Below are 15,551 nucleotides of genomic sequence, written 5' to 3'. Positions count from 1 at the left end.
TGTTTGTCGAATATAGCCAATGTTGGAACTTGGGAATCGTTTTTGCCCTATAGGTGAATACTTTCTGCAAGGAGATGGAAAATGTTACTACGACGATTTTAGGGGATTGATTTTTGTTTCATGAATTGAGGGTTAGCCAGGATAGTTTCTAGATTATAGAGACTTTTCTAGGATCGATAAGAAATGGTCTTGGATATAGTGACGAATACATTTGGACTCAGGAACATGGTTCAACTTATTTTGAAAGAGTGCAAAAAGTGTAATACTAAAATATGAGGTTGAATGCTTGAGTACTTTAATCAAAGGAATTATGTTTGTTGAAAATCTTTTTCAGATAATTTCTGTCTTCTTGTTGCTTATGGAAGTTGTGTAATTTTCTTGTTAAAAATGTATTATTAGTTGCATGTATGGATTTTCTGGGGTTGCAACTTTGGCATCCTTTTGATCACAACACATCCTAGTGATTCTAATGTTTATACAAGGTTTGTATTAGAATAATATGGTGTTTGGTTTTCTGTGATATACGTTTTCAATTCGATCATTGAAATGTGGATCCTTTCTTTTTGTTTCAGATTAGGGTTCATAATTTCATGGAAAAGACAAAGAAGAAACCCCAGAAAAAGACTAAGAATGAAGGAGAGGAAGAACAAACTGTCACTAAGGAACAGCAATTTATTCACAATCGTTTAAAAGATTTGATGAATAAACAGAAAGGAAGAATAGTGAGGACGATTGTTAAAAACAGAGATGATTCAAAACCTTGGGATAATGCTCTGCAGGCCAAGGTGAGGATTTGAATTGCTAGATATGATTCATGTGATTTATGTCTTTCTTTTTGATTTCAATATCTGTGGTGTTTTGTGTATCTTAGGTGGGAAGTCGTTTGATAGAGATCCTACTACAAACAAGCTTCATACAACCTCCTGTTGATCAGTCTGCAGAAGGACCTCCAGAAATTAGACCTGCATTTAAACACACATTGAAGACAGTAATGATGGGACAGTAAGAAATCTTTCCTATATGAATTTTGCGTTTATTACTATTTAATTTACTTAAACCATATTTTATTATTTTTGCATTTGTAAAGTATAGTTGAGGAAGTTATTTAATCGTAGATAACAATCCCTATTCATAAATATTTTATTGTCTTTATTATACTCAGAAAGATTGTGAAGAGATATGGTGTTATAGAATGTGATCCGCTGGTGAAGAGGGGACTTGAAAGAACGGTATGCTGTATATCTGGCCATATCATTCAGGGACGATTTAAATTTTGTTAGATTAATTTTTGATGTGGTCATTAAGTAGTATTATATTTTTTAGAAAACGTTTACCAAGATATCAAGTTTCATTTTTCTATTGATGATTGCCTGCAGAACTGAGGGTTTTGAGAAAGTGTAAGCTCTTAAGATGTTCATTTTATATCTTTTGACTGGACTTTGAGAAGAAAGAAAGAAAAAAAGCTTTGAAATGCATTACTCTTTTGGTGTTCCTTAATATGAATGTTTATTTCTCTTTACAGGCAAGGCACATGGTGATCCCTTACATGCCAATGTTGGTCAAACCTATTCCATGGACAGGGTATGAGTTTGTTCTTCAAGAGCTTTGGCACAAATACAATTTCTATTGTCTTAATCAAATTTGGGAGTAAATGTTCCAGCTATACTGTCAACCAGTGATGTTTGAGTTCGTTGAAGGGTTGTGGAAGCAGATGCCTTACACTTATAAAAGTGCATGTCAAAACATTTAGTAATACTGAAAAATCTCGGCTTTTTTATGAACTGCTGTATTGCAAACATTGTCAAAAGAATTAAATAGGAAATATTTAGTATGAAAATAAGAATCAGTCTGTTTCCACTGGGGCAGTAAACAGAAAAAATGCTACAAATGTTGAATTTGTTACTATGGTCGGTCTTCATAATGTACATTTGGTTACTTGATGTAATTGTATTTATCATTGTAAAGCATATTTATAAATGCTGGAGTCAAAGGAAAATTTATTTTGAGTCAAAGTCCCATTGTGACTTTAAAAGATGAAAATTTGAATTTTTGAAATGTAAATTTTGGTTCCAAAGGTGACAAGTCGGCTTCCCTCCAAGTCAAGTCATCCCTGGTCAAGGGACACGTTCATTCACATAAGACAAACTACTATATAAAGATAGCTCGAACTCCTCCATTGGCACACTCACATTCTCTCATACACGATAGTTTCTGGGCAAGTGAGTGAAGGACAAGAAGGACGAAAAAGAAGGCCGAGTTTTCTCTTTTCTCTCTCTCTAGCAACTCACACGTGTGGAGTAATCTCTCTTTTTGTGGTTCACATTTTTCTGGGGCAATTGTTGCAGGGGGCTGAAATTCAGGGTTACTAGGGCAACTTTTGTAGGACTGAAATTCTAGCGGAATTGGCTATTGTAGGAGGGCCAAAATTCTAGAAGCGTAGGATCAAGAGCAAGGTGCAGGATCAAGTTGGGTGACTTTGAATTGGAGGAGAAGACCAGGTTTGACCATAGGTCTAGGTGTGTCTCTCATTGAACAAGAAGAATTTCTCTATTGATAAAGGTTGTTGTGTTTTTCCCCCTTGTGGGTTTTCCTAGGGTAAATCTTGTTTTCTTTTGTGTTGTGATCTCTACTGTTCCATTGTTTTTGATGGTTGAATTTTTGAAGTATAATCGCTGAATAATAAATCAGAATAAGTTAAAAGAAGATCTACATTAAAAGCAATTATCAAAATTTTAGAAATATTGTGCTAACCCTAATTGCATTAAGAAAATCAACATGGTATCAAATCTTTGGTGAAGGAAGAAGGGAACATTGAGATCACCTTGACAAAACCCTAGAGAGCATTTTATTCAAGTTCTTCTTGTAGATTGGTTTCTATGGCTTCCTCTATGAAATTTGAAAACAAGCTAGAGGGAGCATCTAATTTCAGAGCTTGGAAAGTTAGAATAGATATTCTTCTTGCCAAGAACAAGGTTTTGGACATTGTGAAAGGAAAGGTTGTTGAACCAGAAGATGATGCAGGAAAAACAAAGTTCAAGGAGGATGACATCAATGCTATGAGCATCATAGTGGACTCCATTAGGGATCATTTGGTTCCCTACATTGCAAAACTTGATACCTCAAAGAAGATGTACAATGCTCTAATAAATCTCTACACAATCAAGAATATTGGTCAATCAATGAGCTTGAAAAATGAACTTGAAATACAAAGATGACTAATGATGATACTGTGTCTTCTTACTTTGTAAGGATTTCCTAAATAAGAGATTAGATTCAAACAATTGGAGAATCCATCCCTGATTAAGAACTAGTAATTACAACACTCAATGGTCTTCCTAGATCATGGGATGCTTTTGTAGTAGGTATAAGCAGTTGGAAGGAAGTGCCTACATTTGAACAACTATGGACATTGTGTGCTCAAGAAGAAGCAAGATTGATGATTAGAGATTGTCAAGATGAGGAAGTTCAAGCCCTTGCAACTCGTTTAAAGAACAAGGGAAAGAAGAAGTTTGGACCTCAACACAAAAAGTCCGGAGAAGGATCTTCTTCTTCTAAGAAGAGGAAAGACTCATCAAAGATACAATGTTATGGTTGTCAAGAATGTGGACATTTCAAGAGAGACTGCCCTAATATGGCTAGTAAGAAAAGAAAAGGGAAACAACATGCTTCCGCAACAGAGGTTGAAGAAGATGAAAAACCAAAGAAGACTTAAGGTGAAAAGGATTTCTTTTATTATTCTGCTTTGACAGGTTCCTTTGTAGATGATGATGACATGTGGCTGGTAGATAATGGAGCATCAAGGCACATGACCAGAAAACATGGGAATCTCTCAAGCATGACAGAAAATAAGTTGTCTCAATGGGTTCAATTGGGAGATAATAACAACTATGCAGTCAAAGGAGTTGGAAAGGCATCCATAGAGTTGGAATTTGGTAAGAATGTACTTTTTAGCAATGTTCTCTATGTACCAAGTTCGACAAAGAATCTTGTCCCTATTTCTTGTTTATAAGATAAAGGAGATAGAGTTGTTTTTGTGTATGGCAAAGTACTTGTTTGGTCCAAGGGCTCTAATATAGATGATGCTAGGTTATTGGGATTCATGATGGAAGATTGTATAGAATTATAAGTCAACCAGATCCAGCACTAGTACATGATGAAATAAATTCAAGTGAGTTATGGCACCAAAGGTATGGACATCTTCATTTTAGAGCATTCCTGAATTGAGTCAAATAGTGTCAAGGGTTCATGAACTGCAAATTAAGAATGATGGTGTATGCAAAGGCTGTGATCTTGGGAAGAACATCAAGAAACCATTTCCAAGTAGTGACAACAGATCTAAGGAAGCTTTGGAATTGATTCATTCTGATGTATGTGGTTTGATGCCTGTGAAATCACATGCTAGTTCGTTGTACTATGTGACATTTACAAATGAGTTCTCCCGTAAGACATGGATACATCTCTTGAAGACTACGGATGAGGTATTCGACAAGTTCTAGGAATTCAAAGTTGAAGTGGAAAACTTGACAAGCAAGAAGATCAAGATATTTAGATCTGACAAAAGAGGAGAATACACCTCAAAGGAGCTTGTTGCTTTCTACAAGCAAGCTGGGCTTAAGAGGGAGCTAATTGTCCCTTATAATCCTCAACAAAATGGTGTAGCAGAATGAAAGAACAAGTCCATTTAAGAATATGTAAAGGCCATGATGCATGAATTGGACTTGCCATTGTTCTTATGGGGTGAAGCATCACAAACAACTGTGTACAATCAAAATTGAAGTCCTCATAGAGTTCTGGAAGGTATGATTCCTGAAGAAGTCTTCTCTGAAAGGAAGCCAAACGTAGGGCACATGAGAATCTTTGGTTGTCCTGTATATATTCACGTTCCTAAGGATAAGAGGAACAAACTCGAGCTTGTAGGAAAGAAAGGCATATTTGTTGGATATAGTGAATCTTCAAAGGCCTACAAAATATACATTCTAGAGCAACGATGGATTAAGGTCAGCCAAGATGCCCCCTTCGATGAGAAAGTGGCATATTGGAAGTCTAGTGAAGTCTCTGTAGATTCCTTGGATGAGGTGAAGTAGGATGCATCAAGGGAGGAGCATTGGAGTTCTACAGAATGTACCGGAACGCTAGAAGGGCCTCAAGATCTAGCATAACCAGTCATAGTTCCAAAGATTAAGAAGAGACTAGCATGGCTTAGATCTACATTAGAAGAGGCAGAAGGACATGCAACTCCTGATGACACATCTTGAGAATTTAAGAAACCCAAGAGGTTCTGTAGTTATGCAACTCTCATGACAAAAATCATAGATGAAGAACCTTCCACATATGAAGACGCCACTGGCTAGCAAGTATGGAAGGAATCGATGAATGAAGAATACCAATTGATCATGAAGAGTGATGTCTGGGAGATTGTGCCAAGGCCTGAAGGGAAGTCAATGGTGACTTCCAAATGGATATACAAGATCAAGCATGCTACAGATGGTAGTATTGATAAATACAAGGCACAGTTCATGGCTAGAGGGTTCTCATAGAAAGAGGGAGAAGATTATGATGAGACCTTTGCTCCAGTTGTCAGGTACACCTTGATTAGATCCATAATTTCTCTTGCTACTTCGTTGGGATGAAAATTGCACTAGATGGATGTAAAGACTGCTTTTCTCAATGGCTTGATTGAGGAAGAGGTGTCCATAGGGAAACCTTAAGGATTTGAGGTATATGGAAAAGAGTCTCATGTTTGTAGGTTGAAAAAGGCCTTGTATGGACTCAAACAAGCTCCAAGAGCTTGGTATGCTCGTATTGGCAACTATATGACGAGACTGGGATTTACCAAGAGCAAAGTCGATCCAAACCTTTAAGGTTGTGAAGAATGCACCTGTGATCTTATTATTATATGTTGATTACTTGTTTCTGATAGGTGATGAGCCTCTTATCATTCAGTGCAAGAAGCGGTTGGCTTTTGAGTTCGATATGAAGGATCTTGGGTTGATGCACTATTACTTGAGATGAGAAGTATGGCAGAAATCTGACAAAGTCTTCCTTGGTCAAGGAAAGTATGTATTAGAGATCCTTCAGAGATTCAGTATGATGGATTGCAAATCCATGGTGACTCCCATGGCGACTAACTTGAAGAAGTTAAGAGGATCTGACTCCAGATTAGTAGATCCATCTATGTACTGACAGTTGATTGGTATGTTAATGTATTTGGTTAGCACTAGATCGGGCATCTGCTTTGTTGTGAACACCTTGATCTAGTTATGGGTAGAATCGAGACATGAGAATTAGATTGTAGCAAAGCGCATCTTGAGATATTTGTGTGGTTTAGTGAACTATGGCTAGGGTATGTTGCAAACAAGGATGTACAACTTTAGGGATATACAGATGCTGATTGGGCAAATTGTGCTGAGGATAGGAAGAGTACTTTAGGAGTATGCTTTAGTTTGGGATCCGCAATGATATCATGGATGAGCAGGAAGTAGAGGTCGATTGCACTCAACATTGTTGAAGCAGAGTACATTGCAACCAATGAGGCTTGTACTGAAGCAATATGGCTCCAGAAATTGTTTGCAGGATTGTTCGACCAAGAGTTGGAACTGATAGTGATACACTGCGATAATCAAAGCTATTTGAAGCTTTCAAAGAACCTCGTGTTCCATGACAGGCAGAAGCATATTGAGATCAAGTACCACTGCATCTGTGACATGGAGTAGAGGAGAGCAATAAGGCTCGTGTACATCTCTCCACCAATGAGCGAACAATTGATGTTTTGATGAAGCCATTGCCAAGAGACAAGTTTTTGTACTTCAAAGACAAGATGGGGCTCGTGGAGATTGCCCCTCTCGTTGAAAGGGAGTGCTAATATGTCTGTAGTACGAATGTACATTCTCACGGAAGGGAGAATGAGTCCAAGAGACCTAGAGGGATCAACAGACAATGTTGAGTGAGTGTCTGTTGGAGGTGGACCCTGATCACACTAGTAATGGTGGAGTAAGAACCTGGACCCTGATCACACACCAAGGATGGTGGAGTGAGGTTCTTTAGCATCTGGACCCTGTTCACACACGGAAAGGGTGGAGTGAGGTCCTTTAGCATCTAGTTCACACATCAAAAGGGTGGAGTGAGGTCTTAGACTCTAATCACACACCAGGAAGGGTGGAGTGAGGTCCTTTAGCATCTAGACCTGATCACTAACCAAGAAGGGGGTGAGTGAGGTCTTGGCCCAGAGAATTCACCAGGAATGGTGAGTGAGTGCTTGCTAGTTGAGGGTCTCAACAATTTTGGACTAGGTATAGGCCAAGGGATTCAAGGACCGATCACTCTCGAGGAGTAAGTTCTGATATGCTGATGACATTGCCATGGGTTTGTTAACACCTCAGATATGGCCACTAGCAAATGCTGATGATATATGATGATGCTGGTAATAATGGATAACCTTTTCTTTAGAGAAATTTGTTCAATTTGAGAATATCTATGACAAAGATTATGAATACCTCCCTAGTTAAGAGGGAGTGTTGAATTTGTAACTATGGCCAGTCTTCATAATGTACATTTGGTCACTTGATGTAATTCTATTTATCATTGTCAAGCATATTTATAAGTGCTTGAGTCAAAGGAGAATTTATTTTGATTCAAAGTCCTATTGCGACTTTTAAAAGATGAAAATTTGAATTTTTGAATTGTAAATTTTGGCTTCGAAAGTGACAAGTTAGCGTCCCTCAAAGTCAAGTCATTCTTGGCCAAGAGACACGTCCATTCACCCAAACCAAACTACTATATAAAGGGAACTCGACCTCCTCCATAGGTACATTTGCATTCTCTCATACAAGACAATTTCTAGGCAAGTGAGCGAAGGACAAGGAGGACGAAGAAGGACTCAAAGGAAACCTATATTGCGTCTGTTGGCGAAAGGAAAGGAAAAATTCTTTCATAAACTTTCATGGATTAGATAAAATGAGTACATGTAGATATCATTGCTTCTGCTTCAACTTCATTTTCAGATTCAGATTGCATAGATTACAAATTACAAAAGACAAGTGAAATTGCAGGGGGGCCGAACTTCTATAAATGCAGGATCAAGATCAAGGTGCAAGATTAGATTGGGTGACTTGACTTGGAGGAGAAGACCAGGTTTGACCATATGTCTATGTGTGTCTCTTGTTGAACAACAAATTTTTTTCTATTGAAAAAGGTTGCTGGGTTTTACCCCTTTGTGGGTTTTCCCAGGGTAAATCTTGTCTTCTTTTGTGTGTTGTGATCTCTACTATTCTACTGTGCTTTATGGTTGAATTTCCGAAGTATAATTGCTGAATGATAAATTGGAATAAGTTAAAAGATCTAGATCAAAAGTAATTATCAGAATTTCAGAAATATCGTGCTAGCCCTAATTGCAGTAAGAAAATCAACAAATGAGGCCTCTCAAAAGTTTCAACTCACTGTACAAACATTCAACCTGCTATTAAAACTTGTAGCCAAAGAAAAAAATGTCGAGTTTATAATGGTATGTCTTGATTGTAACTTTTTTAATATGGTCCTTGTTGTTTCAATATAGGATTCTTGTTTCTAATTGTTGGGAAATGTAGCTTGAGCAGGAGCTTCTTGCATAGGTTGGATGTGAATGTGCGAGAAGTAGTTTGCGACAATTTCTAGTGACCCCTTAACAAAGTTGGGAAATAATATCCTCTTATAATTTCACTTAAATCAATAAAAGTGGAAGTCAAATTTGCCATGAATGAAATGTTCTGGAATATTAGTGAATTAGATTTGTTCTTAATCCTAGCCATACACCTTATTGTTGAGATAAGGAGGTTGGTAGACTTATATCTTAGATTCTAAGTTATGGGAAATTAGTTGCTAGGATTGAGGAGATTAGTTATTTTTTTTCAAAGCAGAAATAGGACAAGATGGGAGAAGTTGAAACACATGTGAGAACACTTGAGAGAGGTGGAGACTAAGAGAAGAAGAAGAATGTGCATTTGGGAGTAGAAAGAACAAACTTATTGTAGCAAACAACAAGAGGTATTGTGCACAACAACAACATCGTATAGTTGTACAATAGTAGTTGTTGCCTTCTTTCTTCCGCAGAACCATACTTTTATTTGTTTGTTCTGTAGTGTTTTGTTTACCGTACAATTGTTGAGTTATAGTAGATTGCGGAGGTACCTTGTAAACTTTGATCATCGGAATGATAAGCTGATTTGGAGGGATAAATCATTTTGCATGTGTGTTATTCATTTATTGTTTCCGCTGTTCATTTTTGCAGCGATAGGTGTTGTTGCATGTTGAGAAATATTCATTTCTGTGATTAAATAAATTCACATATGACTTATTTAAATAAAGAAAAAATTAGGATAGCATTGATCTAGGGCTTTTGGAAAATTTGACATGGTATCAAAGCTAAATCTATAATTGAGATCCGTGAGGGTTTATAGCAGTAGATCAATTGCTCGAATCAAGGACTAGTAGTTAGAGGGCGTCATTATTGTTACTTGAAGGAATAAGCACTCTTGTAGGGAAATCTTTTTTTTTTGTGGGGGGGGGGGGGGTCGTTTAATTTTCAAATCTAGAAAGTTTTTGCATTTGATCTTAGGAATGACAATAACTAACCTTAGATTTGAGGATTGGATGGTACCTCCATGTTTTTGTGTTGGAAAGTCAATGTAACATTGCTATTAGATGAAAATGATCTTTGGGATAATTGTCAAGTATGTTGTGCCTACACCTACAGATCTGCAACAATTGATAACTCACAAGAAAAAGGAAGTGAAGGGAAATGAATGCTTTTGGATGTTGTGAAGGATCACCTAGTTCCTCACATATCTAAGAAGACGACAACGAAAGAGATGTTCAATGCCTTGCTTAAGATACTAGAGTGAGAACATTAACAGAAAGATGATATTGCAGAACAAGTTTAGATTCGTAGAGATGACTAGATTAGACGCTGTTACTAGTTACCCAATGAAGATCACGTAGATTCGTGATCAACTTGCAACAATTGGAGGGGAAGTTGTAGATGTAGAGTTGGTGATTATGTCATTGAATGAAATCCCAACTTCATGTGAACCTTTTGTCAAAGATATTTGTCCTTGGGAGAACCTCCTTAACTTTGAGAGGCTATGGGATGATTGTATCAAGGAGGAGACTCGAATGGAGTCAAAGGCCAAATAGAAGCGTAAAGCAGTGAAGCGCCACCCATATAAGACCCGTGAGTACTCGTGGGTCTTGTCGGGTTATATAGCGAGCCGAGTCACTCGCATAGAACCCGTGCTTAAGACCCGGTCTCGAGGGTATCTTATTAAACCTGACTACCCATATAAGACCCGCTGGTTTGCCATAAGACTCACATCAAACCCTTAGCCGACCCTCAAAAGGCATTTTTTTTTTTTGATTTTTTAAAATTTTCTTTTTTTCTTTTTTTTTGGAAATGAGGTGGAGAGAAAGGGAAATTGGAGGGAAGCATGCTTCGTAAGCACCTCTCTCCCTTCCATTTGTCATTCACTTGTCATTTGAGTGTTTGGCTAATTTCTATGAGTGTGTAACTCCATTGCACAGTGAAGGAGCTCTTGGAGGACGCTAAAGGAGGCTTCATCAGATTAGACCCAGCTTTAGGTAGGCTTCATGAACCTTGTTTAAATGTTTTCCATGTAAATTTTTTTAATTTTTTTGTATCCAATTTAGTTTTTTTTTTTTTTTTTTTCATTTTTTTTAAAGTTCGTAAATTTTTTTGGCCATGTGGCTGAGTTTCTCAGCCACACAGGGTCGTTGTGTGGCTGAGAAACTCAGTCACAGACTCACAGGCCCAAAAAAATTTACAAACTAAAAAAATTTCAAAACCAAAAAAAATTTCAAAACCAAAAAAATATCAATTAAATTTTAAAATTTATTTTTTTCTTCCAGATTCTGTCACCATGCCACCAAAGGGTTCTAGAAAGTCTTGTGATCCGGCATGGGCACATGGTCAACGAATCATTGCCGATAATGACCACCATGTCAAGTGCAATTATTGCAATGCCACAATGCATGCAGGCATAAACAGGCTAAAATACCACCTAGCTAGAATTCCTAGGAATGGTGTGGGATGTTGTCAAAATTGCCCTGATGAAGTCACTACTAAAATGGCAGCTGCTTTGGAAGCCATTAAAGATAAAAGTTCTAAGAGGGCAAAAAGGAAGGATGAGATTGTTGGGATAGGTAGATCTTCATCTCAGAGTGAAACATAGATTCAATGTCTAGGTATTGGTAACTCCTCTTCAAGTGTTGTGGCAAACAAGAGTATAACCTCTTCTTTCTTCAGTCCAAGTACAACTCTAGGATCTCAACCAACCTTGGATAGTTTTAATGAAAAGAAGAGGAAGGAGGTAGATATGGCATTGATGAGGTTTTGTTACCATAACGATCTTTCATTCAACTATGTAAAGTCTTATTTTGATCAACCCATGGTGGATGCCACTGCAAGTGCTGGCCTTGGATACAAGGCCCCATCTTATAATGCACTTAGGGGGAAGAGCTAGATGAGGAGCTTGAGTGTGTTAAGGAACAATTGGAGAGCATTAAAAGCTCATGGAAATTTATAAGCTGTGTAATTATGTCTGATGGGTGGATAGATCAGAGGGGTAGAACAATAATAAATTTTGTTGTAGCCTTCCCTAAAGGAGCCATGTTCCTAAAATCCATTGATGCATTTGCAAATGTAAAAGATGCACATTTGATTTTTATATTGTTGGTTGATGTGGTGGAGGAAGTTGGGGTTGCAAATGTTGTTCAAGTAATCATGGACAATGCAACAACTTATGTGGCAACTGGAAGGTTGCTTTGTGCCAAATATCCCACCATTTTTTGGACTCCATGTGCTGTCCATTGCATAGAGTTGATACTAGAGGACATTGGGAAGTTGGAGTGGGTGCAAGATGTTGTGCAAGAATGCAAGCAAATTACCAAGTATATTTATAATCATGCTTGGGTGTTGAACTTTATGAGGGAATTCACACAGGGTGAGCTTAGTTGCCCAATTGTCACATGGTTTGCTACAAACTTTCTTTTCCTCCAAAGCCTTTTGTATGAGTACCAAGCTTTGAGAAGAACGTTTTGTAGCCAACAATGGGTATTTTGGAAAGATAGCACAAAACCAGAAGCATTGTCTGTGAAAGCATCTATCTTTGGTGATAGTTTGTGGGACAAAATCACTGAGATTGTTAGCTTCACTGTGCCCCTTGTGAAAGTCTTGAGATTGATGGATGGAGAGAGACTTGCAATGGGATATATTTATGAGGGCATGGACAGGGTCAGAGAGGCCATCGAGACTTTCTATAAGGGAAATGAATCTAAATATCTCCCTATATGGCAAATTATTGATTCTAGGTGGGATATGCAACTACATTCACCATTGCATGCAGTAGGAGCATATCTCAATCTGAGCTTATTCTATAATGAGGGGTCTAGCATTCAAAGAGATCTCGAGGTGATGAGAGGTGTCATGATATGCATTGAGAAGATGTTCCTAGATCAAGATATTCAAGACAAAATCAACATACAACGAGATATGTACAAGGAAGCATCTGACATGTTTGGATTCAGCTCAAGCCAACATCTCAAGGACAAGAAAATGCCTTGTAAGTGCAAATTGTTAGAACTTAGCTTGTAATTTTGCTAGTTCTCTTTTATATGTTTGGCATTGCAAACTGATAATCTTTGTTGTTATTTTTTTACAGCTCATTGGTGGATAGATTGTGGCACTGAGGCACCACAATTACAAGAATTTGCCATCAGAGTTCTGAGTCAACCCTGCAGTGCTTCTTCTTGTGAGTGCAATTGGTTAGTGTTTGAGCACATCCACAGCAAAAAGAGAAACATGTTGGAGCATGAGAGGTTGGAGAAGTTGGTTTTCATCTACTACAACCTTCGAATGCTCACAAAACAAGTGCAACCAAAGGATACAAATCCAATTTTATTGGATACTATTGATTTAGAGTTTGATTGGGTTGTGGAGGAGGAGTCCCCTGATTTGAGTTGGCTTGATGAAGAGACTGAGGATCTCTCTAGTTTGCCATCTCAAATGGAGACTCCAAATACACCTGCCTCATAGTTGCTTCAGCCTTCCGATGTTAGCACTAGCTCCACGAGGGCTTATTGTAGGCGTAGTCGTCCATGAGTGATGAGACTCAAGATTGTTATGAGATAATCATTTATCATTTATGACATACGTATTTGAATTTTGAACTTGCTGACATTTTTGATTTTAATTATGGAATCATGAGTGCTTTTCTTATTCAATATCTAAATGTTATGTTGTACTTTTATAGATATGAGATGATGTTATGAATTATTGCATATATTGTGGTTTTTAATATTTATAACTTATAAGGATTGGAATTGTCATTAGTTTCTTTTTTGTGCTTAAAATTTACCATATTTTTACCTTTTTTTGTATTTTGGTGAGTCTTATATGGGTCGTTCTCGATTCTTATACGAGTCGACGAGTCAATAGCGTGACAAGTATTATACGAGTACGAGTCGTGCAACATTGACATAAAGGACCTAGCAAGGGTAATGGAAAGAGTGAGGAGTCAATCTCACAACTAGTGAAGGACTTCAAGTAAAATCAAGCTCATTTTTCCTAAGTTCGACCTTTATGCATCACAGTGTTCAGAGAAGAATGGCAAGGGGAAGTAGCAACATAAGTAGGTAGTAGCTTCTACAGAAGGTTAGATGAACGAGTTTGTTGCCCATTTTGAGAAAGATTTCGTAATGGTATCTTGCCTCTCTAGCAGTACAGTTTCGAGGAATGCTTGGTATGTGAATGATGGAGCATCTAGTTATATAAGAACAGCCCTAGAGTTATTTTCAAGTCTAATAAAGCAAGACTCTAAAGTTAAGGTTGAACTTTGGTTATAATGCCAAGTACTTAGTAGTAGGAGTTGGTACCATTATCTTCTAGCTCCTAGTAGGAGTTGGTATCATTATCTTCTAGCTCTAGTTAGTTGACCCTTTTAGACTTTGATGATGTTTTGTTTGTGTTAAGTTTGAAGAAAAAATTGCTTTCAATTTCGGTTATGGAGGATAAGGATTATGTAGCAGAGTTCAAGAACCAACAGGTCCTTATCTTGCTGGAGGAATCTAGGCCATAAGAAGCACAAGTGATCAGAGTTAGGAAAGGCAACTTGTACAGGTTATAGGGTGAACCCACTCAGGCCTTGGTTGATAGCAAAAACAACTTATACAAGTTATGGCACAAGAGGGATGCTGTACCTGCGTTACAGAGTGTTGTCACATGTCTTCTAGAGTTTAACATTGAGCAATAGGGAGTATGCAAAGGGTGCATGCTTGTCAAGCTTGCCAAGGCTGCTTTCCCAAGCAGCGAGCACAAGGGGGATTCTAGCCATAGTGCATTTAGGTGTATGTGGACCAATGTCAGTAGCACCAATCACAAGGAGCATGTACTTTGTTTCCTTTATTATGCGGACACCTACAGTAGTGGAGCTTTGCTTCATTTGAATCCCTTTAAGTGCTAGTCATTAGTATGATTCTTATGTCTCTAATGGTTTGGAATCTTAAAAATAATCTTTTCATTAAAATTTAATTATTTTATTTATCTTTTTGAATGCCAATTGAAATCAAACTAGTATGAGATGATTCGAATCAAGTTGAAACCCGAGTTGATTTTCGAGTCTGAGTTTCAAAATTGTGCATTGTTGAGATAAGATGGTTGCTAGAAATAAGAGAGGTTAGTTGCTTAGATATGGGAAATTAGCTATTAGGATTGAGGAGATTAATTATCTCTTTCAAAGCAGAAATAGGACAAGATGCGAGAAGTTGAAACACACGTGAGAAAACTTGAGAGAGGTGGAGATCAAGAAAAGAAGAAGAGTGCATCTGAAAGGAGAAAGTGCAGAGCCACTGTAACAAATAGCAAAACAGAAAACGTACAATAGCAGCATTGTACAGTTGTACAGCTGTAGCTTCTGCCTTCTTTTTTTTGTAGAGCCACACTTCTATTTCAGCGGGTTATAATTCTCTATTCTGTGGTGTTTTGTTTAACGTACAACTGCTAAGTTACAGCAGAGTGTGGAGGTACACTGTAAGCTTTGATCATTTATTGCTTCCACTGTTTATTTTTCCAGCCATAATGTTCAGAGATATTCATCTCTGTGATTTAAAAAGTTCATATTTGATTTATTTGAATTAAGAGAAACATAAGGCACCAGTCATCTAGGGTCTTCGGAAAATTTGACACTAATTTGAGTTTGTTCCGTTCTCTTTGTTGGTAATCAATGCTATACATAACTTTTTTTTGTTTGCTGTTTTTTTTGGAAAGGAGCATGATATTAAGAGCAATTACTCTAATTCATTATAGGTATGATAAGGGAGGTTATTTAATCTTGCCTTCCCAAGTAATGCGCACACATGGGGCAAAGCAGCAACGAGAGGCAATGAAGAAAGTTCAAAAGTGCCAGGTAGAGAGAGTATATCAGGTATGGATTTAGTGTATTATTGTTGCGTAGCTCAATTACTAGACATAGTTTGAATGCAAGGTGAAGCATGGTTGACCCTCTGGT

General features: G+C 37.6%; 1 protein-coding gene across 1 annotated transcript in view; it reads left to right on the top strand.

Annotated features, from left to right (window-relative positions):
- The window catches only part of LOC149223013 (DNA-directed RNA polymerase 1B, mitochondrial-like), a 227,143-nt gene that overhangs the window by 60,470 nt on the left and 151,122 nt on the right, over positions 1-15,551 (top strand). The window contains exons 3-7 of the mRNA XM_089385713.1: positions 573-785; positions 872-1,002; positions 1,163-1,229; positions 1,523-1,581; positions 15,350-15,467. Of these exons, the coding sequence (XP_089241839.1) occupies positions 573-785; positions 872-1,002; positions 1,163-1,229; positions 1,523-1,581; positions 15,350-15,467 (588 nt within the window). The remainder of the gene's footprint in view (positions 1-572; positions 786-871; positions 1,003-1,162; positions 1,230-1,522; positions 1,582-15,349; positions 15,468-15,551) is intronic.

Source organism: Pinus tabuliformis, chromosome Q (assembly GCF_031772625.1).
Source record: "Pinus tabuliformis cultivar Carrire ecotype Pingquan chromosome Q, CPIR1, whole genome shotgun sequence".
Classification (NCBI taxonomy): Eukaryota; Viridiplantae; Streptophyta; class Pinopsida; order Pinales; family Pinaceae; genus Pinus; species Pinus tabuliformis.
This window is presented reverse-complemented; position numbering and strand designations above follow the sequence as displayed.